Source organism: Saimiri boliviensis, chromosome 3 (genome assembly GCF_048565385.1).
Source record: "Saimiri boliviensis isolate mSaiBol1 chromosome 3, mSaiBol1.pri, whole genome shotgun sequence".
Lineage (NCBI taxonomy): Eukaryota > Metazoa > Chordata > Mammalia > Primates > Cebidae > Saimiri > Saimiri boliviensis.
Window position 1 is genome coordinate 94,579,417 of NC_133451.1, and position 27,211 is coordinate 94,606,627.

At 34.3% G+C, this 27,211-nt stretch overlaps 1 protein-coding gene across 5 annotated transcripts in view; it reads left to right on the plus strand.

Annotated features, from left to right (window-relative positions):
• Nucleotides 1-27,211, plus strand: part of BANK1 (B cell scaffold protein with ankyrin repeats 1) — a 311,287-nt gene that overhangs the window by 112,048 nt on the left and 172,028 nt on the right. For 4 of the 5 annotated variants that reach the window (XM_074396501.1, XM_074396502.1, XM_074396504.1 and 1 more), the window contains exons 7-8: nucleotides 8,289-8,485; nucleotides 9,413-9,445. In XM_074396501.1, the coding sequence (XP_074252602.1) occupies nucleotides 8,289-8,485; nucleotides 9,413-9,445 (230 nt within the window). The remainder of the gene's footprint in view (nucleotides 1-8,288; nucleotides 8,486-9,412; nucleotides 9,446-27,211) is intronic. The other variant, XM_003929513.3, reaches the window with a different exon arrangement.

Below are 27,211 nucleotides of genomic sequence, written 5' to 3' on the forward strand. Positions count from 1 at the left end.
ATTTATATTACAATCTGAAAAAGTCAAACTTACAGAGAGTAGAATGGTGGTATTAAGGGACTTTGGGGATGGGATAAAAGAGCTATTGATCAAAGGATACAAACCTTCAGTTGTAAGATGAATAAGTACTGGAGAACTTAATGTACAGCATAGTGACTGGCGAATGATAATGGATTGTATACTTGAAATGTGCTAGAGGAGTAGATCTCAAGTGCTCTCACTATAGACGACAAAAAATGGTAAATGTATGAGGTGATGAGTATGTTAATTTTCTTGATTGTGGTAATCATTTTACAATGTGTACATATATCAAAGTATCATATACACACTAAATATAATTTTTATTAGTCATACCTTCATAAAACTGAAAAAAGTTATGGGACAAATATAATACCCATAATTTTCACTTCTATTATAGTCTTTTCCATTGACTCTATAAAGGATGTATTTTAAAACATGTAAACCACAACAGGAGAAGGAGGTTTTTTGCAGAAACTGTGAGCAGAATGGAGAGAAAGTCTATTACAGACATCCTTTGTACAGTTTGCAGTTCTATTTACCTCTCTGTGAGGTTAACCCCAGTTTTGTTGTCTATCTAGTTTTGTTTAATTATGAGAACCAAGCCTGTATTCTTTTATTTAATGTTGTGATTCTCAAACTTTAGCAGGCTTCAGAGTAACTTGAAGGATATGTTAAAATTCAGATTGCTGCCATCTCTCCTCAAATTTCTGATACAGTATGTCTGGGTTGAGAACAAGAATTTACATTTCTCACAGATTTTTATATGATGCTAATTCTACTCCTCTGTGAATCACCAATGAGAACCACTGAGTGAACATACCGGTGCTTGATTGGCATCATTGTTATATACATAAATAACACTGACATAAATCAAATTAAAGTCAAGATAGATTTTTTATTCCATCACTCTGTGTCCTTAAATTAAAATCATGGGTACAGAATGAAGTAGTCTTAGAGTGACTGTTCATTTAAAAATGTTTTCCCATACCATTATTAAAAAACCAAAAAACCTCACCAATGCTTACAAAAAGTTTAATGTACTCCACTTCATAGTGGGTACTCTTCTAGATACTAAAGGAAAGTAAAAGAATGTGGGATAAACAGGACACAGCCCACACTCTCAAAGGGTACAGAAGCCAAGGAACAAGAAAACAAAACTACAAAAACAAGTGTCATTAATACAGTGTGTTCTCTACACATGGTACTTAACATGTGTTTTGCTTACTCCGTCAAAGGTCTAAGCATTTTACTTACGTTCATTTACTTCCTCTCAATGATCCTGAGGTAGGTACCATTTTAATCTCTACTTTACAGATGAGAAGTTGCATACTTTCCCCAGATGGTAAGTGGCAGAGCTGGGACTTGGATCCAGGCAGCCTACCTCCCATGGCCACTTTGCTAGTCCCTGGACAACTGTGCCCCTGTATACTATAGTGAACAGGAGCTCAGGGTATCTTGGGAGCACACACACACACACACACACACACACACACACACACAAAGACAATCAGGGAAAACTTCACAGGACAGATTATCTAAAATTTAAAGGATGGCTTCTCAAGTGTTCCACCTAATTATATAAATTACACCACAATGAATAAGTTAAAATGACAAGTTTGAAATAACCTCAAATAGTCTTTTCATTATTTTTGCAATCCTAGAAACATGGCCATTTTTGTTTCATAGTGTTATGATTTCTTCATATCAGCCATTTTTGCCGTTAAGGGTAACTACTACCCTTTAGGAAGAAGCCCCATTTTGTTCACAGATTTATTCCCAGTGCCTAGAAAAATTTCTAGTGCTCAATAAAAATTTATTATATTAATTACTTACCTAATGGTAACCAAGTAAACCATAGACTAAAATAAAACCCTGGTATCAATAGCTACAGAATAGTCATATTTGAACTCTCCAAATGACATGATTCTTCTTTGTTGGATTAAGGCAGCAATTTAGATTGTCATGATTTTTTCATTTTATTTTGTTCTTCTTATTCATGGCATCTGCTATTAGCAGAATGAAAAATTGGCATGTGTGCCTTCTGAATATGCTGCACTGAACTGTCTGTGCTCAAGTATAGAGGCACATATGTTTGTCTTCTCTGGGCCAACACAAAAATTGTAGGTTTTCTAGGGTCAACAGGAATAAGCATCCATAATTATAGAGTTAGGAAAAGAAATATAAATAGTACCTATTAGTAACTGATAACAGGAAATAGGCTATCTAATATCCATTCATTTTAATGAGAAAAATGCATGCATGGGTTGACCTCAATTAGACAGACAGACACACACACACACACACACACACACACACACACACACACACACAAAGATACACACAGACACACACAGGCACACACATACACACAGAGGGGCGGTAGGGCAGAATGGGCTTTTTAATTAATGTCTTGAATAAGTTACAAGTTAGGAAACTCCATCTTACTTTTGCAGTTGTTACGCAGTAATGATCCTCAAACCTTTGAAATTCTTTGAAATTTCTGACAGATTCAGAAACCACTACATACCACACTCTATTATTAATGACCCTAAAAAGACTTCCCTCCCCTTTCTAAAAGGATTCATTTGTTTACTGGATTCTGCCATTACCAAATAGTTATTTAAAATAGCTTGAGGTTTGAAAACTCACATTGCATTATTTGAAAAGGAAAGCTACTTAGATGCAGAACTTGCTTTTATGCCTTATTTCTATAGGTTATGGTTTACTAAAGCCACCACAGTCATCTTTCTCACTGTGTTGGTTAGGGTTCTCAAGGGAAACAGAACCAATAAAATGTGTGTGTATAAATGTGTTGAAAGATATAGACAGGTTGATAGAAATATCTATAATAAATCTTTCTATAACATAAATATATAAAATATGTATTGAATATAGACATTCAATTAAATATATATGCAATAAATAATATGTACATAAATATTTATAAGACATAAATATTGGCAGCTCTGAAATCTGCAAGGAAGGCTGGCACTTAGGGGCTTCCCTAATCATTCTCATATTCCATTTTCATTTTGTCCCTACATTACATATGGCAGTGTTTCCAAAGGCATCTTAAGTTCTGTCCACTCCTTTTATTGCCCAAAAGATTTCACAGATTTATCTCCTTGCCTTTGTACATTTTATTATCAAATCATTTAATATTTAAAAGTATAACTCTGGTGCCCAAGACTATAGGAATTCCTTTCAAAATGCTGAAATAGTCCTTACTAATGAAGGAAAGCTTCCTTGCCTGACATGTTGATTTACTGCTTTGCGGCCCTCATTTCTTGAATTTCCATATGAGACCCATATAAAGGCCAATAGGTAGCATTCTACCTATAAGGCATGGCCCCTGTGCTAGAGTGCCCAACCATCTGATCCCATCCCAGCCCATCTGGTTTGTGTACTTTTACTGTTCAACTTTTTCTGAATCTTTCTTGGTTCTTGGTTCTTGGTTCTTGTCTTATCAAGACACAGCAGAGACGGAGTTGGTAATTTTCAAAAGGAATTGTTTTCAATGAACACAGAGGAAAAGAATGCAAGCACGTGTATGTAGAAATAAAATTTCTAGAGACTTCTTTAACCAGAGTTTAGCTACACATTGGATGGACTGGATAAACATGAAACTGTCCAGCTCTTTTTATTACCTCAATATTGTCTGGGTTTTCTAGTTGAAAATGGGTAATAAACATATTTAAATGTTGTGAGATTTAATTTTAATTGATACAAATTCTAGGAACTTCTAAAAAATACTTCACATCTCCCTGTGCTTCCTAGAATTACCTCCATTCATGGACTCCAAGCTCCCAGACTGTTCGTCTGTGGCCTCAGCCCTGCTTCAACCTTGTTCTGCACCTTGCTTACTTCTCTCTGTCCATTCCTGGCCCACACCCCTAGATAAGAAGGCACTTCACAGTGTGCCCTCAAAGACTCTTTTTCTGAAATCAGAGTATCTTGCATAACCTGCCACATCCTTGTTCTGTTGATCTGCTCTTACTCATTCTGCCACTAGGTACCTAAAACCCTACCTCTCCAATTCCGTTTGTAAACTACCATATTTTCTTTCTTTTCCTCCTCCTCCTATCGTTATTGTTGCTAATTGTAGGGTGGATTTCATTCACTGGGGTATTCAGTAAGCAATGAGCCCCTTCTGGGTTTGAGGTGACATACTCCATTTATTCTCATACTTCTTGTCCACTCATCATGCAGGTCCTTTGAATGACAGAATGTTAACATTATAGAACTCAATTTTTACAATTTTACAAAACTTCCAATTCTTAAGCATACAATTAGAAAATAACTTCTATCAAAAATTTTTAAATGTACAATCTTTCAAAGGAACTATCTGAGAACAACAGAGTAACCATTCACCTACATCCTAAGTTTTTCCTGTTGTTTGTCTATGCCTGATAAGAAGAATCAACAGAGAATCCTAGCTCTAGGACTGCTCCTTCTACTTGGAAGATGGTTATGTAAGTGAGTTTTAATCATTCCCAGTTTGACTTTTAACTGACTGGGCCCTGAACACAGACAGCCCAGGAGAAGTTCTCATAAGTCATGGACTTGAATGCTCACAGTTGCCTCCCTAATCTCCCCAGCTTTTCTGGCCTTACCCTCAGGAGCAGTACACAGGGGCTGTAGCTTCTCTCAGAGCCTCCCTGAATGTATGGAGGAGCAAAGAAAATAAGGCACCGTAAGTTTGAAAATAACTGGCCATGCTGCAATGGGAAACCAATTCTGAACTCTCTTTCCAAAATGAAAAGGGGCCCATAGAGTGCTTTAAAACGCAGTTGATTCTAATTATTTCCAGAAGTTATGTTATATAAAGTAATTGACTTATTCAAGTCAATACCAAAACTTTGCTCCCAGTAGAGGTATAGAGTTAGGTTCCTGTGAGCTTCTGGTCACAATATTTTCATCAACCAATTGATATATTACCTTGCTTTATGTGTGTTTCTGTTTAAAAAATACCTTATTTAATATATACTGTTGATTCTGACTGAACTCACCATCAACACTGTTACTCATGCCTAAATGAATTCATCTAATATATATATATTTTCTCCATAAGGTGTGCCATAGCTTTCTTGTGCTTAGAAATACTACACACCACTTCAACACTATACTTAGGGGGCATTTTAAACAGTTAAATCACCAAAATAAACCACAAAAACTGTGACAGTTGTGGCACCAAATGGACTGCAAACAGGACATTTGTTTGTAGTATGAAAATTGAAATAAGAAGGTAGAGTGTTGCCTTGTTTGACCTCAGCTGGGAATCTGCTTTGGGTGACTCAGATTTTTCATTGCTATACAGAGTCTGCAAATGACTGGGAAAGTGCCTTAAGGGGTTGCAAAAAAACTTTACTGTGTAAATGAATTTGCAGTAATAGAATTCCCATATAATGAGGACCAACAGTTGGTATTTGCATGGAAGAATACATTGGACATAGGTTTAATAACTGATTAAGCAGATGTAATGGTGATCAATTGAATATTGAGAAAATTAAGATGCAGGAATTTCAAGTAGCTTGTATAAATCACACTATGACTAAATGCTAGAGTTGAATTGTAAAGATTTAATTCAAAGTTCACCAAAGTCCTATTACTTAAGTGCTATATTATATTACTTCTCATAGAAAGTAAATATTAAGTTTTAGAATGTTGGTATTTAAGTAATAAAAGGTATTATTTTGAAATTTATGTAGTAAGAAGAAATTAAGATGCATTTGAATACAATGCAGATTAGGCCCTAACCTAGTCAACTAAAACATTTAAAAGAAAAAGTATCTTGTATGACGTTTCTTGAGACAATTAACAAGAGAAATACCAAGTGGATGCAAATTCTATTTTTTTCTCTTATTCAAGAGAATATTTTAATAAGAAGAATTCAGTTGCAACAGCTAATGACATAGATTCAATATTGAGGTTAATAGTAAAGTATATATCTACTTATGCATTTTTCACTGCCGTATTTTATGTAATATTGGAGGTAACAACAAAACTGTAGCATAGGACTTTGATGGACTATTTCTTTTGCACATTTTGTTTACATTATCAAGGTTTTAGAAACATGATAACTTTGGCAGCATTTTTGTTTCTTTAAATTCTAAATAGAATTATGTCTAACGTTTGACAGGATTGGAAGAGTGACACCTCACATGTTATATAATGATTCTCCTGTCAGAGACCAAAAAGTTTCATAAATACCGCAATGCTCTGTTTTTACAGATCCACAGAAATAATAACATTTCATCAGATTTCAAATCCTATTATGAAAGAAATGAAAATTATTCTGTTTCTTCAACCTTTGCAACTATCTTCCCTACTCTAATTGCTATCTAATTAAAACCCAGGAAAAAAAACCTTCCAGAGAGTTTCTTGGCTTAAAGCATTTGTGCGGCATGGCATGAAGCCTAAAAGACTATGAGAAGTCCTATAATTTTCACCCCCAACACTTTCATTTTGTAAATTAGGAAACTGAGGTCCACAAGATGAATTCTTAATAACCACAGATTTAGTGGCTGAGCTGGGATTAGAATGCAGAGTTCCTGATTTTTAATTTTCTCTTTATTGTGTGCTTTATTGTTTTACCCCAAAGTGGCCACCTGGTCATCCTACTCTGAATGAATATTTACTGTTCCAGATAATGATTTATGAGAACAAACGGATTATGTGGTTATGAATTTCTAGTTTCAATACTCATATTACTGTTAAATTCTTTTTTAATGCTTATATTCTAAACTTGGGTATATTTTTATTTTATTATTATAGTGAGCTAGGTTAATCTTTTGAAAGCTTTGGTTTGATTACTTCAATTTAATTATTAGCCATCTTTTGCAGGGATTGCCTCAGAAAGTTCAGAAGCAGCTCTGCACAAACAAATGTATGACTTGATTTCTTTGCTTTGTGCTAATTTACCTGTTTATTTGTATTTGTAAAACAAGTGCCATTGCACTTTTCCTTAAATCATTCTCCCCTCCTCAGACATTTTATTCTATTCTCATGAAATTACTGTTTGACAGACATTGGCTGAAATAACTGAAAACTAAAAATTTATTTTGTCTGGAAAAATATCAAAAGTAAATTTGCCGTACCTTACTTTGAACTAGGGCTTCTCTATTATTACCTTGGTAATAAAAACAGATGCAATGAATCTAGATTAATTAAATGAAAATTGCTATGACATGAAACAAATATACACTGTAGATTAAACACATTCTATAGGTTTCTTGTATCTCCTTAACAAATCTATTATTTTAATCTAACAAGTGAGATTGTAAATTGTTTGTAAAGTAAATGTGTGCATTTAAGAAGATAAAAATAGTGTATGAACTAAGATGATTAAAGCAAATTCACAGTTTTCAAAAAAATCAATGAGATGACAGTTTTCCATTGCTTTAAAAGTTTGCTGGGAGACTACTAATTTTTGTTTTGATTCCTTTAATTCTGTTGCTGTAAGTCTTCACCTTACTTCTGGTAATGCCATAGCTATCATGTTGGTGTGTAATTTCTATAACATTTTTTTCTCAGCTAAGTGCAAAAGTATAGAATAACAAACCATCATTCATTTTTCTGTGTTTTGTTTTGTTCGACATTGGGATACAGGTTACATTCATCATTTTATAGTGATATAAAATTAATAATTGTCTTCTAATTGATCATAATTATGAAAAATCAAACTCTAACACATTGATATAAAAGTTGTAAAATCCAGATGGAAATTTCCACACTGAAGTTGTTTATAAAAGTGCCTGCCTGTATTTTCTGTTGCAGTTAGTTTTTGAAAGAAAGATTTCATATAGAAATCTAATATAACCCCTCAAGGAATTTCATGTTTATTTCAACTTTAGAAGGAAGCAAACTAGGCAAGGAAGTAGAATGAAAAATGATTTTATAGATGAACTTACAGAATTTTGTTACTTAGTGTTTGGTTCATTTCTCAGTACATTCACAATGAGTTATTAGAGTACATTTTTCTTTCATTTCTTTTTCATTTAAGAGGTTGATGTGACTTTTAAAGTTAAATTTGCCTTACAATTAAGAGTGGTGCATTAATGCTAGTAAGAATATTAGTTTATATTTATTTTAAGATAGGAAATTGAGGGGAGAAAGATTCTAGATTACTAAAATTATTGGTGGTTTCTTACACTAAAAGTCTGTAGTGCCTTGCGGGAATTGCTTTTAGGGGTAGACTATGTTAGCATTTTTAATGAGATTGCCAATAAAATCAAAACGTTACATTCTACTACTTCTTATGCTTACAGATACTCATTTCAAAGAACTTCCAACTCTTCTCCACTGTGCAGCAAAATTTGGCTTAAAGAATCTGGCTATTCATTTGCTTCAATGTTCAGGAGCAACCTGGGCTTCTAAGATGAAAAATATGGAGGGTTCAGACCCTGCACATATTGCTGAAAGGCATGGTCACAAGGAACTCAAGGAAATCTTTGAAGACTTTTCAGTAAGTTTATTTTCTTTATTATATCTCTGTATAGTCTGTTTGATATTGTTGAAGAGACTATAAGGAAAGAAAACCTACTACACGTTTTGTTTAAGACTCTAGATAAGGCACCATTAGGCATATGAAAACGGATCAATAATTGTTAGGTTGCAGATAAACAGTTTGATAATAATTCAAAAAGTCTACTCAATAAAAAGTTAATTTATGTTGCTAAATTTTTCTTACACGATTCCTTTTTTCTCTCCCTGTTAAATCTTAGTTCTGTCTTACGTAGGTTGAAGCCCCAAATTTCAGAACGCTTTTTGAAGAATATTAGTTTTGTAAGAATGTACCCAAAAGAAGATTTTATGGAGGGGATACTATCTCAGTACATCAAACACACTTTGTGCTTCCACAATTATGTTTAGAAGAGCAATTGTTTTTCTGTTTATAACAAAGATATACACATTTTGCTCCAGCAAGTGAATTATAGTCTGATGGTTCTTAGGAAAATATAATGGGATGGTGATTTTGACGCTAAATTATCAAAATTTGTCTTTGGGTATTTAAAACAAATAATTTTATTGTCAAATTTTATTCCATATTGTTAATGTGGAGTATATAAATGCTGTAAGCTTCTGGTTATTTTAGCATTTATTCTGATTATCAGATTAGGCCAATCTAATTAATATTATTCTTGAAAAACAATCATTGGTATTTGAGATTTCCAGAGAGTATATTTAAAATAAATACAGACCATGAAGTTTTATGATAAAATTATTTAATAAACTACTCATTTTAGTCCTATGTCCTTCAAATGGGAAATAAGCATTATTCATATTTCTGGAAGAATTTTAAATAGTGATTGTCATATATGCTAGTTTTTAACTAGTTAACATACTTTATCTGATGAGGGCAGTTCTTTACATAATTATTCCCTGTATGCAGGCTTTAAACAGAGCAGCATGGCATCTATCTCAGGTAAGTCAATAAGTCAATTTAGCCTTGGATATTTTCCATAAAACTGTTATTTAATACATTTTAGCTGGCTGTCTTTAACTCTGCATAACTCTATTCTTTAATTTTTAGCCGCTGGTACACTGAGTTAAACTTTTTTCTAAAAGCATCTAGGGACGCTTTCTAGGATAATCCCTGATTTTCAAAAAGTGATGCTTCCACTTCTTGCTTTCTAGTAAAGACTCAGCTTTCGACAGATGCAACCCCATGCACACGTCAGGTGCTCTATAAGTAACAAAATACTACATAATGGTGACAGTAGATATGAAAGTAGGTACAGTGGTAGGATGTGAAGGTTGACGGATGTGGGATATAATATTTTTTCTCTTACACTCTCTCAGTATTTATACCTCTGATCCTGCACTAACAGCACTGATAGAAGTTGATTTTATCATTGTCTCTAGGTGACATTCACTCTTCCATAGTCGCTGCATTCTAATTTTACAGTCGTACTTGATAATTATTGTGGGAAATTTGTTACATATTTTTCTATCGTATCTTTGTAAGCTGTTATTTCTGCCTGAATGTCTATAGTAAATATTACTTTATAGTTAGGATAGATTAATTATTTTGTCAATGTTCTGCTGTCAGTAAGGAATTGACCGTAGCTGTTGAAAGTGCCAACAAATCTGCCAATGCATTTTCATGACTATGGATAATTTCATATACAATAATTTTGCAAGCTATGAAGGCCTTTTTGCAAATGTGTGGTTAAGAAAATGAAACATATGTATTATATTTTGACCCACATGGAAAAATGTTTCCTGTCAATATATATGACACAAAAATTATTCTTCTAATTATCAGTTTTATTTAAAATAAGTTTAGAAGTCATATCTTCTTAGTGAAGGTATGCTGGATAACTGGATGTTGACATTATCTATTCTAAATACTGTTAGTTAAGTCTTTTAAAGAGTGTATATAAACCTGATGGAGAAAAATGGAATCTCATGCTACTAAAATACTTTATTGTTTCTTTAAAATTATCTGTATTACCTCAATGTTATATGACTTAGATTCTGATAAATCTAAGATCATCACATGTGCATTCAAATATTTCATGAACTATTGTTTCAGAATGGTTTAAAGGAGCAGATATCTTTAAGTGTGAGTTTTACAATCTACCAGTGGATTATGCTTCTACTGAAGAGATATCTATTTTCAATTCCAACATATTTGCTCTCAACTAATTTACTGATTTGTTCAATTCTTCCTAATCCCCCATCAATGAAACATTGCTCATTTCAGAATTTCACAGGAAGTTACACTACAGTGAGTTGGGTCACCACTGAATAAAGTGGGTAGAAGGAGAATGTCAATTATGATTTTAGGAAAGTGCAGAGAAAACACAAAGGCATTAGCAAGTGTTCATATGCTAAGTGGTAGCCATGTCATCTTGCCAGCTATGCGAAGGAGGAGGATGAGAATGAAAAGAAGAATGAGGAAGGAGGGGAGGAAGAGAAAGAAAAGAGAAGAAGGAGAGTAGGAGAAGAAGGGAGCCTTATAAATTTCTTACACTGCTTCATGCTTTTTTCTTTGAGAAGTTAATAATTCATATACAGTCTATGAAAAGAGCCTCTTTATTATGAAAGAATAGCTTTCATGTTTTGATAAAGTTATGTAATTAATATCTGTACTTCATTTATGTTTTCAGTGCTATTACTGGATGATAATATTGTATATTTCTATAATCCATAAAGCCCTTCAAATAACTACTCATTTTTCGATTTCTAACAATGTCACCTGAGACAATTAAAATGAAAAGTGGATGGAAAATGGGCAGAAGATTTGATAAGTAAATTCACAACTGGGCACGAACAATGATTTGCTTAGCATAATTCATAAGCAAAGCCCAGGGCATTTCAAATAGCAAACAGTGACACTGATGATTGATTCAATGCTTCAGAAACTTATCTCTTAAATAAAAAGTACACGAAAACAAACTGGAACCTGGCCTCAGATTGAGGTACTTTGAGATTTAAGATAAAGTATACAAGACTAATCTGTATTTTAAGCAAACAATATAATATTCCCTTGTATTAGCTCAAATCTGTCACTCCATCCATCCCCATCCGTTTAAAACCCTTAACAAAATCATTACATCATTGTGTAAATAGACAAGAAAAAGTACATTCTCCTCTGTTTATCAGCTATGGAATTTGAGACAGGTGTTCATTTATCTTAGAAACAATATCCAGAAATTAGCCTTTTCCTTTCACTACTATGTTCCCTAGTAGTTTGGTTTAAATATTAATAAGCTGTTGTTAATTATAAATATTCACGAAAAGTTATGAAATGGGAAAATTAACTTTCCATGCACATTCTCTAACTGGCTTTTCAGGAACACTCCTGATTGGAAATTTTTCTATTGCTCATTTGTGGGATGGGTTTCCTGTGGCATCAGGCTCTCCTTAATCTATTCCTACACTGCTCTTTTTCCCTGTGGACAGTGGGCCCAAGTGTGTGTGTGTGTGTGTGTGTGTGTGTGTGTGTGTGTGCGTGTGTGTGTGTGTGTGTGAGAGAGAGAGAGAGAGAGAGAGAGAGATTTTGATGCCCTCCAGTATCTGATATAGGCCCTGATCTTTTTCACATAGTCAAGGACTTGGGTGTGAAATGCAGGTGTGGAGGGGTAGGTGTTGAAGGACTTACAATATCCCTAATATAAAGCAATAATTGACTGGCTAATATTGAGAACCAATTACTCAGAAATTAGGTTTTGTGTTTAGTAAACATTCACTCTTCTTGGCCCTTTATTTCTCTCATTCTTGGCATTCCCTTCCCAGTACTTTACAAGTAGATTGTTCCATTTAATTCAGTATATATCAGTGTTACATAATTGAGTTTAAATGGCAACATATTCTGATTTGCCTATGTAATATTCAGCATGTATTTTTCTCATTGATGGTGCAGAAGGTCAGTGTTCAATTTAAAGACTTGTCCGATTTCACTTTCCCAATCATATGCTTAACTACGTTCCATATGGTAAATAAAATAATTGGTCATATGTCCTAAACTTAGAATTTTTTTAAAGTTTAGTTTCAGAGACTTCATAGACAGCCCTACTGCTGTCTTCAGCATATATTTTAACAGGCCCAACTAGTATGAATTTTGAAATTCTGGCCTTTATTCAATATTGGTGTTCTGTTCTGTTAGAATTGAAGAAATTAGAATAAGTCACATAACTGCACTTGACTGCATGCATTATAAATTTATGTGTCAGTTATGTGCTTGAAACTACTTAGGAATGTCTTTCAAAACTCTAGCTATCACAGAATTTTTCTCTTCTCCATGTCCTCATGACCATAACTCTAACTCTAACTCTAACATGACCCTAACTCTGCAGCTGTAAACATGTTATGTAAACTCCCTTAAATTTCTTTGCTTTATTGTCAAATTTTCCATTTTCTTTTACTCCAAGGTCTTGGGATTCAGTCATGCCTGGATTTTAAACCTAACTACATCAAAAACTAAGTTTGCATCCTTGGAAACAAATAATTCCTTATAGAGCACTTTAGGATTTGATGAAATAAATGTGAAATTATAAAATATATAGAAGTCCTACAAAAATGATATTGCATTTACCTTATTTTCTGTTGGCTTATTGTTATTCATATCAAATTTAGACTTCATTATCAATCATACCTTCTCTTTTCTTACATCATTAATCTCTCCTATTATACTACCTCTTCCCTGAACAAACATGTTTCAAGAATATATATGTACATGCTTTACATAGACATAGTTTTGCACTGTTTAAAGACTATATATATATGTACGTATATATATATATGTATGTGTATATATATATGTATATATGTACATATATATATGTACACGTATATGCTTTGCAGTTAGTTCACTACTAAGCTGCTCTGTCAAAGGCCATAAAGAATCAACCATATATCAGATCTAGAAGATTTCTTTTAGACATCTTTTGGCACAAGCTTTGACATTGCTTTCCTTGACCCTGCCCTCTTCCTGAAAGTCCACTGACCCCTTGTGACTTTCTTGTCTTACCCCATCAGCAAAGGTTCTTTCTGAATTCTCTCACTTGTGATTAGAAGGCATTGTCATAATTGGAACAATTGAAATCAGGTGGAATTTGCGTGAAGCAGAAGAAAACTCATAAACAGGATTATAAATAAGAAGAACTTAATCTGGAAAGGTGAAGGATGCATATGGTGAAAGGAATGGGATATGCAGTTGTGTGAAGAAGGCAGAGTAGGTAAACTCCAACTTCTTACACCAGAAAACAATCTTGTTACTGACTTTTTTCATAAAATGCATATTATTCTGTAACTTATGATAATGACCTATAAAAGACTACACATGTATTAAAAGAAAACTTAACATTTTATATGAGATTTTGGTAAAATACATTCTAAGAAATGTTTGTAAAGCCCCAAAGAGCTCATACACAACTTAATGCTAAGTACTTAAAAATCTAGTTGTTTGTAGTATTTTTGCCTACTCTTACTCTAAGAAATTATTTGATTTTTAATTATTTACACAGTTTACACAGGTTTTATATATATATATATACACACACACACACACACACACATATTTATATATGCTTAATCCAACATGTATGATATAGCTAGATTCAAATAGAAAAAAACTGTAAACATAATTTTCCCAAATTAATTTTATTAATTGTATGATATTATTTAGGAAAACTGTCTTTAGGCTATACATCAGTAGAATGACCTTTAGGAAAGACATTTCTCCCATCCACTAAGCCCAGTGTGTGAGACTGCTTAAAGTAAGCTCTTTCTCCCAGAAATAGTTTAAGTTTGGTTTAACAGAGTCAAGTAAAAACCCCATTTGTATTTCTCAGAAATAACCATTCTCAGATGTCACAGTTGCTGTTCTCTCAGTGTTTTGCTACGTAGTAAATGATTTATATTTTCACAAAGTTACTAGAATAGCTACCAGTGTGTATACATACTCTTTCCATACACACAGAATATAGTTTTTTAAAAAGTTTTCCTGGGTTCTCATTCATTACTCTGCCTTAGCAGAGTAGGAAGCAGAAGCAGAAAGGTTTGGGATGATGTAGAGCTAGACTCCATAGCAGTACAATCATTTGGCGGTGAGATGGCAGCGGGGAAGGAGCAGGCATCACTGGGAAAAGCAAGACGTGTAAAATATCTGAATAGTCCTTGAACATTATTTACAACTCAGACACATAAACAGATTATTGCATTATCAATTTACGTCACCGAAAGAGAAATTAGCCCTAAAGTTCAACAAAATAGAGGTTTTGTAAGATGAATATAGTGTGTGATCTGTGTTTCCATTTCTTGAATAAGCATAATGTATTATATTCATCATTCAGGTTTTTTTATCTCAGAAATGCTATATTCTCACAAAAACAGGAGACACACATTTTTCATAATGTAGACATTTGTTATACTTCTTATTCCAAAGTCTGTTTACTCCTTTACTTCATAACTTCCTTCAGTTGAAAAATTGGTATTTAAAAAATAATTTATTGTTAAAAATTGTTCTATGAATAATGACTCTTTTGATAAACCTTAGAGGGCACTTTGTCCTAGCAACAGCTAAACTCTGAAAAGCCACATCTCATTTTCCCAGGCAGAAGGGAATCTTCGCGTTTTCAGGAGATATCATAATTTTATTCTCAAATGAGATTTATCTTGCAGTATTTATTTTAATGTCTATTTATTCTCACTTTTGGGAAAATATTCTTTAGAGCCAGGGTAAGGCACTCTATCTATACTTTAAGTCTATTAGTCTATTTCCCATTGTTCCCATCTCAGATACATGGAACAGAGCTGGGTGGAAAATTTAGATATAACAACTATATAGTTCAGAAGAATTTATAATATCTTTGCTTTTATCTTCATTGTACCAAATGCCATAGCTGCTGTGAATGCAATCATGGAATGAGGACAAGTAATGATATGAAGTTGATTACTTATTGCCTCAGTAGGTAATGATTTTTATGCTCATTGCATTAAAATTAATTCAGTACCCACAGCTAACAAGGCAATTTATGAAAGTAAGAGAGGAAAATAATGTACATGTACTTAAAGTTCTTTTTCAAGTAGAGAGCTTTAGAACATCATTAATAATTTTTTAAGGTTGAAACAGTATCTTATTCTAAATAGGTAAATTATCATCTTTTATACCTTTGCATCAGATGCTGGCAGTCTCCAGGATCCTATTAAGAGTCACATCCTTGCCTGTGGTAGCTAAATGGTCTTTAAACCCCCTTGGAAACCTAAGTTTTTATAATTCTTAGAGTTATGATTTCTCAGAAATCTTCTAAACTTTAGTTCTTTCATTTTTCTTCTGGCTTCTTTCAAACCAATTAGCTTGTGTAGAGCAGGGTAGTCTAGAGCCGTCATTTTCACGCCTGCTGGTCAAAAGGAAATGCAGTTTCAGAGAACGCAAAATTAGTCACAAATGGTTATTATAGCAATCAGTATTGACACCATAGCTGTAGAGTGTGGCCCTCATGAAATAAACACAATGGCATTGTCCTTTCAGAATGAAAATATGCAAAGGCAAATGAATTAAAATTTCTTGGAAAAATATGGTTCCTGGAAATTCTTCTCAATTAATTGGCTTTGAATTTCCATCATTCTTGATGCCTAAAAATTAAAAAAAGGTATTTAATATAATCCAGTGTAAATTCTACTAGTATTATGAAATGGTTTTTACTTTAAATTTGTATAAAAGGCCTCTCCAGGCATATGAAAAGAATCAGACCTGTATTATAAAAATAAAAAAGGAATATTCTTCAAATATTGTAGCTCTGAGCCTGAGAAATATAATTTCTTTTTCATTTCTCCTTATATGCCAACACTCTCCTTGTGATATATGGATGTGAGAAATTAAAGATTATGACTGACTTATTCTGCCTCTAAAACATACAATATAAAAGAAAATAGATGGCACCGGGTTTGTTCTACATAATTTAATCAAGTCTCACTTGAGCCATAAAACAGTCTTCAATTTTAATTTAGCAAATAGATTGACTGATTCGACAAATATCTGTTGACTATCTATTAGGTGCCAAGCATTGTTCTAAATACTGGAAATTCAGAACAGACCAAAAATCCAACCCTAATGGGAAATGAGACTATAAATAAATAAAGACATATAATGTGACCAGTGGAAATTAATGTTTAAGACCAGGAGAAATAGAAAGAACCACATTGTGTAAAGTAGTTTGTGAAAGAAGTTGGGAGGGGGAACCGTTTTGAAGCAAGTAGTTGGGGGAGTCATTTTTGGTAACAACCTAAACCTATGAAAGAGAAAGTCATATGCATTTGTGAACAGGTATTCCAATAAGAGAAAATGGCACAGCAGGGCAAAGGCTCTGGTAGGATGTGGACATCCTACCACAAAAGAGCCAGTTGGCCAATGTTACTGAAACAAAATAAATGCGAAAGAAAGGAAATAGTAATAGATGGTGTCAGAAAGATAAGTAGGCCAGATCTGTAGGCAATAATGAGAATTTTATATTTTGGAGAAAGCCATTAGAGAATTCTAAGAGCTATTATATTAGTCTGTTTTCACACTGCTCTGAAGAACTGCCTGAGACTGGGTAACGTTTAATTCACTCACAGTTCAACATGACTGCGGAGACCCCAGGAAACTTACTGACGAAGGAGAAGCAGGAATGTCTTACACGGCTGCAGGTGAAAGGAGAGAAAGAGGAATTGCCAAACACTTATAGCATCATCAGACCTTGTGAGAACTCATTCACTCCCACAAGAACTTCATGGGGGGAAACTGCCCCCATGATCCAATCACCTCTCACCAGGTCCTAACCTGGACATGTGGGAATTATGGGGATTACAAGCCAAGATGAGATTTGAGTGGGGACACAGAGCCAAACCATATCAAGTATCATATGATTTAAATTGATCAGAGTCACAGCTATATTGATCAGAGTCACAGCTATATTGATCACAGACTGTAAAGGGCAAGAAGGACAGATAAGACCTGACTGGCAGCTACTCCCATGTTCTGATGATAGATGATAAAAAGATGATAGTTTGCACTAGGATGGCAGCAGCAAAGGCAATCAGAAGTGGTTAGGTTTGAAATATGCCATTGTTTTATAGTATAGGCAAGAGGATTTACTGGCTTTAGTAGTGGAATATAAAAGAAAGTGAGGAGTTACTGATATTTCTAAGTATGTTGCCAGAAGCAGAGAATGGAATTAATTGCCATTTATTGAGATGGGAAGACTACATGAAGAAATGGTTTGTTAGGAAGAATCAAGAGTTTGGCTTGAGACACATTAAATTTGAAATGTCTACTGTGTTCCAAAATTTGGAAGTAGTGGTTATAGGTAGAATCAACAGAAAAGGCCAACAATGAGCAGCATTTGAGGTAGGAAGAAAACCAAGAAAACTATTAACCTGGATGCAAATTAAAAGAAAGATTTTCACAGATGAGGTAGTAGACAGCTACATTAGAGGCTCAACTAAGAGAGGATAATCAAATTTTTTATTTAGCAACATGCGTATGTATATTTGTATGTGCATATTTATATATTTCTCTTTAAAAAATAGTCATCATAATAATAAGCCTTTCCAAATATTAGAAAGATGATTTATTGTGAGAAGAGAGAGATTAAGAAAAAATTTTCTAATGAAGCATGAGCTCTATGATACTTTGGGGACAATTCTGATGAATATTTTGCTCTAATTTAGTTTGTCCCAAATATGTCTTATTAGCTGTTTGTGGAAACAAGAGTGAAGCATGATGTTATTTTAGAAACACATTTCCTGACATGCAGTTTGGAATCCCTCATGAAAATCTAGAGGAGGGGACAACATTCAGTCTCCAGATAGTATGAGTGTCTTTGGGAAAAAGTGAACTGTCAGGGAAAAACAATCAGAGCATCTTTATCTGTCAGACATTAATGTCCATTCACCCTGATAAATCATAAACTCAGATCCCCGATTTGAGCCTGTGGCTGAGATTTCAGCCTAAGCAAGAACATTTCTCCCTTTATTAGTGTTTAATTTTCTTTTATCAGTATTGCTGAGTTCACTTATTCATATTTGGCTCCTGGTAAAATATCAATAAGCCAATTAATCCATTTCTTTAATGAGAACTCTCTATTATAAGAATGGGTAACTGCACAGACTTTTATTGAACCTGTCAATCTTGCATTTGAAGGAGAGAATGCCAATTATCCAAGCAATCTGGTTCATTATTGCAGTATGGGACCACGTTGCTAAATAAGCCACAGTGCAACTACAATAGCACTGTGGGAGTGGGGAGCAGCACTGGGCGCTGAACGTTTGTTTAGGGCCTATTACATGCCAGATTGGGTTAGATGCTTTATGCACACCCTCTCATTCCATATTCTCCACCACCCTATGAGGAATTTCTGCTTAGTTTACATTTTGAGAAACTGAGGCTAACAACTTGAAGAGTTAGTGAACTGTGAAGCCATCAAATAGCCTCCAAAAGATGGCTACTAATAACTAATAACAACCTACTAATTTTATAGTCTCACTTCTTGAATTCTGTAATGATTTGAATGATTCTTTCCAATTTTAGCATAGACTGTAAAAGTGGAAGAGAAAGTGAATGGATTTTTTATCAGGACAAGATGAGCCAGACTGATCTAAATTTAATAGTAAGTATTCATGGAGGGAGCCAGGTCCTCACCTCTAATCTTCTCCTTTCTTCTTTTCTTGACATTCCAACCTGATGGCCATACAATGCCTCTGAATAAAATATCATTCTCATCACCATACTATTATCATAATAATTCCCAAATATTTAGCAAGCACTCAGTCTACATCTGATGTGACAGGAATTGTTGGAGAGGGAGGGAGAAAGGAGGAAGCTTTGTATTTTTACTCCTCTCTAAAATCTACTTCATGAAACATCAGATTGTTGTAAGGTCCAAATTATATGCATGAAAGGCCTTTGGGATTTGTAAAGCTTTGGTGATGTTTTTAATATTATCACCATTTTAAAACTTTCCGTAAATACATTTTAATATTTTGAACACTTTGAAAGTGAATTATTTTAATGCTTAAGTCATTTCTTTCTAATTTTAAGAAACTATATTATACATGAATTTTTCTCTCTTTTCTACTGTATATGGCTTTCAAAACAAATGTAGGAAACAATTTTCATCAAATTTTCTCCTTAAGCAGGTTAAACTCTAACATTCTCTCAGACAGGGAATGAATATATGTACTATGCTTTATTTTTGTCTGTTTTCAGCTTATTAAGTCAATGGAGTTTTTTGAGTCTCAGAAAAATTTAAGTTGTAGTCATTTAGTAGGCAAAGATTGAATTTAGCAACATTGAGCAAATGTTAATAACCCTTTCTGGTGCTTACATTGTATTAATTGTTGTGGTGGAGATAAAAAATGAATAAACACACAAGGTAATTTCAGAAAGTGATAAATGCTGCAGTTTTTTAAATCAGTAAAATAAAATTTAATTGAAGTCTGGTTACAAGAAATAAATACGTTTGTCACACCACATTCAATGTCACATGTTATGTAAGTAAAACATACATTTAATATTAGTTTTTCCTTCTCTTGTGGTATCTTCGTAACACTTCTAATCCGGTATTAATATATAATAATTAATATATTAATTTAAATCTAGAAGGTTTCCTTTATTAGACTATAAATTTGATGAGGACATATCAGACTTTATAGTTCCATAGTAACTATATGTATAGGGATATTGGTTAAATATCTCTCCTACAGAAGTGTAAATTTTAATGAGTATGTTTTCATCATTGTATCTTCCATGCTCCGAGCAGTAACTGCCTGCAGGTAGATGCTGTCTCTCTCCCCCAACTCTGTGTGTGTCTGTGTGTATACATGTATGTGTGTGTATATATATATATATATATATATTCATTCTTCTGTTGTATAAAAAGAATAAACTATTCCTAAAATTATTGGGAATGTACTATTTGTTGGATATTGTTACATTTACAGTAATATAAGACAGACAAGTCACTGCTTTCATGAGCTCACATTTGAAAGTGATAAACAAGGGAGGGAGTGTTCTTTATTATCTGCCCTTCTTTAAAATTCTAACTTTACCCGCAGAGTCATTCACCAGTGAAATATCAGATAGTAGTTAAGTACTTTGGAAAAAAGAATATGTTTGTAAAAAGCCCAAAATTAAATTAGCAAAAAGTTACATAGAACTTGCTATGTACTAGCATCTGTTTTTTTCAGCTTTATGATAACAGCTCGGTCCTGTTATCTGTGTTTTACAGATGAGGAAACTGAAGCACAGAGTGTTTAAGTGATTGCCCAAGGTCACAAATTTGGTAATAAGTAGAGCTGGGATTTGAACCCAGGTACTGTAGCTCTAGCTTACATGCTTTAACATGGCACTAGATTGATTATATCTAATACTTAGAAAAGGCACACTTAACCTTTTTTAGTATATTCTCTAACAGTTGTCCCACTACAAATCTGTCAGACAATCTTTCTGTGTAAAATCATTGCTAAACATCACAAAGGATTCAGTTCAGATAGAATTTTGGGTCCAAATTCAGTTTCACCTGTGTTTTATGCAGATAGACTAAAACACCTCTAAGAATACAGAAAAATAAAATGTCAAATTCTAGTTTTTATAGATCAAGCTAAAATTAGGTATGGCTATCCTGTATTTAACTTTTTAACACTGTCCTTCACTCTGCTCTTTGACTGCCTTATTGCTACAGTTTTATTGACTCTCACAAATATTGCAATGGTTAATTTTATGTACCTACTTGACTGGGACACAGGATGCCCAGATATTTTGTTTCTGTGGGGATGATTTGAATGAGATTAACATTTAAATTTGTAGACTGAGCAAAGCAGATTGCTTTCCCAAATATGGGTGAGTTTCAACCAATGAGTTGAAAGCCTGAGTAGAACAAAACTGGAACCTTACCTTGAACTGGAATGTCTGTGTTTTCCTGCCTTTGGTCTTGAACTGAAGCATCAGCTTTCTGTATTTCCTTCTGCTAACCTTTAGACTAGAACTATATCATGGGCTCTCCTGGTTCTCAGGCCTTTGGACTTAGATCAAAATGACACCACTGGCTTTCCCGGGTCTCTTGCTTGCCAGCTACAGATTTGGGGATTACCAGTCTCTATAATTGCAAAAGTCAGTTCCTTATAATTAATCTATTTCTATATAACGTATGTCCATCCTATTGGTTCTGTTTCTCTGGTGAACTCTAATACAAGTACTGATTTGATTTTAAATCCCTACGACATTTTCTTCCCTCAGTCTTTCAATGGTAAAAGCAAGATGAGGAAATAATCTGAATGCTAGTTTAATCATATCATGTTACAGTTTGCTGTTGGAGCTGCAACTGAGTGTGGAGTAGTGAAATGGAGAGAGAGGGCTGAAGGGTTAGAGATGAAGTGAGAGATATTCAGAGCCCTAGAAGGCAGTAAGAGAGAAGCAGACTGATGGGCCACAAGCAAAGCTATAAAAATCCATAAGAATTCAGGAGTAACTAAAGTTATTTTAAGAAAATATATATTTTATATATATATATTTTCTTAAAATAACTTTAGTTACTCCTGAATTCTTTATACCCCATGGAATACTATGCAGCCATAAAAAAACGATAAGTTCATGTCCTTTGCTGGAACATGGATGAAGCTAGAAATTATCATTCTCAGCAAACTAACACAACAGAAAACCAAACACTGCATGTTCTCTCCCAGAAGTGGGAGTTGAAAAATGAGAACACATGGACACAAGGAGGGGAACATCGCACACCAGGGCTTGTTGGGAATGTGGGGGAGGGGAAGGATAGCATTTGGAGAAATACCTAATGTAGATGACAGGTTGATGGGTGCAGCAAAACACCATGGCAAGTGTATACCTATGTAACAAACCTACACATTCTGCATATGTATCCCAGAACTTAATGTATATTAAAAAAATATAATTGAATGCATGGAGATAGGAAAAAAATGTTTACCAGAGACTGGGGAGGGTAGTTGGGATGGCGAAAGTGGGGATGATTGATGGATAAAAAGATATAGTTAAATAAAATGAATAAAATCCAGTATTTATTAGCACAACTGGATGACTACTATCAACAATAATTGTACATTTCAAAATAACTAAAAGACTATAACTGGAATGTTTATAACACAAAGAAATTATGAATATGAGGTGATGGATACCACATTTAACCTGATGTGATTATTATGCAATGCATACCTATAATAAAATATTTAATGTACCCCTTAAATATATATACCTACTATGCACCCCCAAAATTAAAAATAAAATGTTACCAGGAGAAATAAAAAAACATAACAACACATATATCAAGCATGAGTACATGAATGAAAGGTAGCTCTTGAAGAATTCAGTCCATAAAAGTTATTGACTGTAATGATAATGACTAATGGCAATGTATCCCAAGCTGGTCTGCAAGACCTTTGCATTCAGAGTGTGAATTTATGTTGTCTGTTCATATCTGTATATTTTATGAAAATTATACAAAGCATGTTATACTCAATCCTCAAAGTACTTTACATTCAGTCAACACTCATCTCTCCCTACCTCAGGTAGTTAACATGAGTTGCAAAAGCTGTGGTTTCTTCATCCTGAAGAAAACATTCCTGAAAGTCACAGACCAAGTGGTAGCTGTGATGTATCACCCCTCTACCTGAGATGCAGCATTTCCTGAAATACTATCTGATGAATCTTAACCTATTGCCAAAATCCTCATTCTTCCAATATTTTGAATTGTCATTTTTCCTAGTTTGCAAGTATCCATTTCTTTCCCAAATGGGTCCTACAGTCAAAACTATTTCCAGTCAACACTTCTAGACGTGTTCCTTTTTAAATTAGATGTTTTAGTTAGGATAAAGTACTGTGATTTTGGATCTGTGGCAAGCAATCCTTATGGTAATCTCAAAAGTTAGACTACCTATAACAAGACCATCTAAAATGCAATATTTGTTTCTTAACATATATGCAATTTACATTGCAAGTTGTAGAATAATTAACACCAATATAGCAACAAACTCCAGTGACTTAGGACATCGTACAGTATGAAATATATATTACATGATCTACAGAGGTTGGCAGGATGTAAAGAGAGGTGTCTTTTCAACACAATTAACTCAGAAACTTGGGCTAATGGATGCTCCCATCATGTACTAGCATTACCTGGAAACACAGCAACGTGGCGTGTGAAGTTGCAAATGGCAGGAGAGTAGAGAGATAGAGGTTGAGAGAGGTGTGTCCTTTTAACTGCCTCTGCCCCAAAGTGAATAACATGACTTCCTCTCACAAATCATTCACCCAGCTAGCCACATGGTCACAACTTAGCTATGAGGAATTCTGAGAAATGTAGTGGAATACAAGGAATATTTGATAAGAACTATCTCTGCCACACACAATTTGTACATCAGCTTTGACAAAATAAATCAAACTTCACAGTTGACATGATTTTAATAAAACTACATTTTGAATGTGTCTAGATATAGGCAAAGATAAAATACATCAGTAAGGAAATAATTTTCAAATATAAGAAAATTATGGAAACAGAGCTCCTCTGATGAGTTAGCTTTTCTGGAGCTACTCAAATATCCTCTAAATGACACCATTAACTTGAGCAGAGCAAATTCATCTCCTAGTGTCCCTACTGACCATTTGATGCATCCATAAACCAAACTACATAGTGTGCATTCATCTCTTGTCAACTCATTCTAATTCATTTCCTTGATTATTGTTCCTAAGAGATGTGTTCTTTCAGGTTTCTTTCCCTTGGACATGATTATGAGATATTTACTTATTTCTCTAGATAAATGAATATAATTAGAATGATTAATGTTTTGTATATTAAATATTGCAATGGTAGGGATTTTTCCCTTAACTTTTCTAAGTAGAAAAAAAAAGCTTATTTGAAAGTCTTTAAGTTTTTTAAAAATCAACTTAGTATTTTAAAATAGTTTTATATTTAATGAAAAGTTATAAACATAGAACAGTTTCCATATACTCCCCATGTACATTTTTCTGTTATTAATATCTTACATTATTATAGTACATTTGCCCACATTAATGAACCAATATTGATATATTACCATTAACTAAATTACACAATTCACTTAGATTTCTGTCATTTTTACCTATATCTTTTTCTATTTCAAGGTACCATTTAGCATATCATATTGTGTTTGTCATCATCTCTTTATGCTCTTCTTGTCTGTGACAGTTTCTTAGACTTTCCTTGTCTTTGATGACTTTGTCTTTGACTTTAATACAGTGTTAAGGAGTGCCAGTCAGATATTTTATAGAATGTCCCTCCAGAGGGACTTATCTAATATTTTTCTCTTATTAGACTGAAGTTATGGGTTCTGGTGAGAAAGATCATGGAGGTGGAGTACCATTCTTATCACATCACATCATGTCATGGTATGTCCTATCAACATAACTCATCAGTGCTAATGGATGTTATCCTCAGTCACCTGGATGAGGTAATATTTGTCAGGTTTCTCCACTGTAAAGATATTCCCCCTGCTCTAACCTTTTCATGCTGAAGTTTTTGGAAGAAAGTCACTGGGTATAATCCACACTTAGGGTGTCAGGGTTTATCCTTCACTTCCTTGAGGCCAAAATCTGTAAGGTATATGGAATCCTTCTACTCAGGAGGCTTCCCTAATTTATTTATTTTACACAATCATTTATTTATATCAACGTGAACTCATGGATATTTATACTTCCAAAACTACTTTATTTTTTGCTCAAGTTGTTCTAGCTTTGGCCATTGAGAGCTGTTTCAGTTGGTTCCTTTAACCTTCTGATATATCCCATCATTGTTTTTGTGTTTGTGGTGGGGTAGGGATGGAGTTGGATAATTCTTATGTGTGTGTATGTGTGTGTGTGTGTGTGTGTGTGTGTGTGTGTGTGTGTGTATTTTTAATTGTACTTTAGGTTCTGGGGTACATGTGCAGATCATGCAGCATAGCTACATACATGGCAATGTGGCTTGCTGCCTCCATCCTCCTGTCACCTATATCTGGCATTTCTCCCATATTATCACACCTCAACCTCTCTGTTGCGAAAATGGCCATACTGCCCACAGTAATTTATGGATTTACTGCCCCTCCTCTAGTCCCCCACAACAGACCCCAGTGTGTGATGCTCCCCTCTATGTCTCCATGTGTTCCCATTGTTGAACACCCGCCTATGAGTGAGAACATACAGTGTTTGATTTTCTGTTCTTGTGTCAGTTTGCTGAGAATGATGGTTCCCAGATTCATCTATGTTCATACAAAAGACACAAACTCATCGCTTTTTCTGGCTGCATAGTATTCCATGGTGTATATGTGCCACATTTTCCTTGTCCAGTCTATCATCAATGGGCATTTGGGTTGCTTCCAGGTCTTTGCTATTTAAACAGTGCTGCAGTGAACATCCGTATGCATGTGTCGTTATAAATAGAATGATTTATAATCCTTTGGGTATATACCCAGTAATGGGATTGCTAGGTCAAATGGAATTTCTACTTCTAGGTCTTTGAGGAAGCACCACACTGTCTTCCACAATTGTTGAACTAATTTACACTCCCATCAACAGTGTAAAAGTGTTCCTATTTCTCTACATTCTCTCCAGCATCTGTGGCCTCCTGATTTTTTAATGATTGCCATTTCAACTGGCGTGAGATGGTATCTCAATGTGGTTTTGATTTGCATTTCTCTAATCACCAGAGATGATGAGCATTTTTTCATATGTTTTTTGGCCTCATATATGTCTTCTTTTGAAAGGTGTCTGTTCATGTCCTTTGCCCACTTTTGAATGGGTTTGTTTGCTTTTTTCTTGTAAATCTCTTCTATTTCTTTGTAGACTCTGGATGTTAGCCCTTTGTCACATGGATAGATTGCAAAATATTTTTCCCATGCTGTTGGTTGCTAGTTCACTCTAATGTTTGTTTCTTTTGCTGTGAAGAAGCTCTGGAGTTTAATTAGGTCCCATTTGTCTATTTTGGCTTTTGTTGCCAATGCTTTTGGTGTTTTAGTCATGAAGTCCTTTCCTATGTCTATGTCCTGAATGGTGTTGCCTAGGTTTTCTTCCAGGTTTTTTATGGTGTTAGGTCTTATATTTAAGTCTTTAATCCATCTGGAGTTAATTCTAGTTTAAGGTGTCAGGAAGGGGTCCAGTACATGGCTAGCCAGTTATCTCAACACCATTTATTAAACAGGGAATCCTTTCCCCATTGCTTGTTTTTGTCAGGTTTGTCAAAGATCAGATGGTTGTAGATGTGTAGTGTTGCCTCTGAGGCCTCTGTTCTGTTCCATTGGTCTATGTCTCTGTTTTGGTACCAGTACCATGCTGTTTTGATTACTGTAGACTTGTAGTATTCTTTGAAGTCAGGTAGCATGATGCCTCCAGCTTTGTTCTTTTTGATTAGGATTGTCTTGGCTATGCAGGCTCTCTTTTGGTTCTATATGGAGTTTAAGGTGGTTTTTTCCAGTTCTGTGAAGAGTCATAGGTAGCTTGATGGGGACAGCATTGAATCCATAAATTACTATGGGTAGTATGGCCATTTTCACAATATTGATTCTTCCTAACCATGAACGTGGAATGTTTTTCTGTCTGTTTGTGTCCTCTCTTATTTCCTTGAGCAGTGGTTCATAGTTCTTCTTGAAGAGGTCTTTTACATCCTTTGTTAGTTGTATTCCTAGGTATTTTATTCTCTTTGTAGCAATTATGAATGGGAGT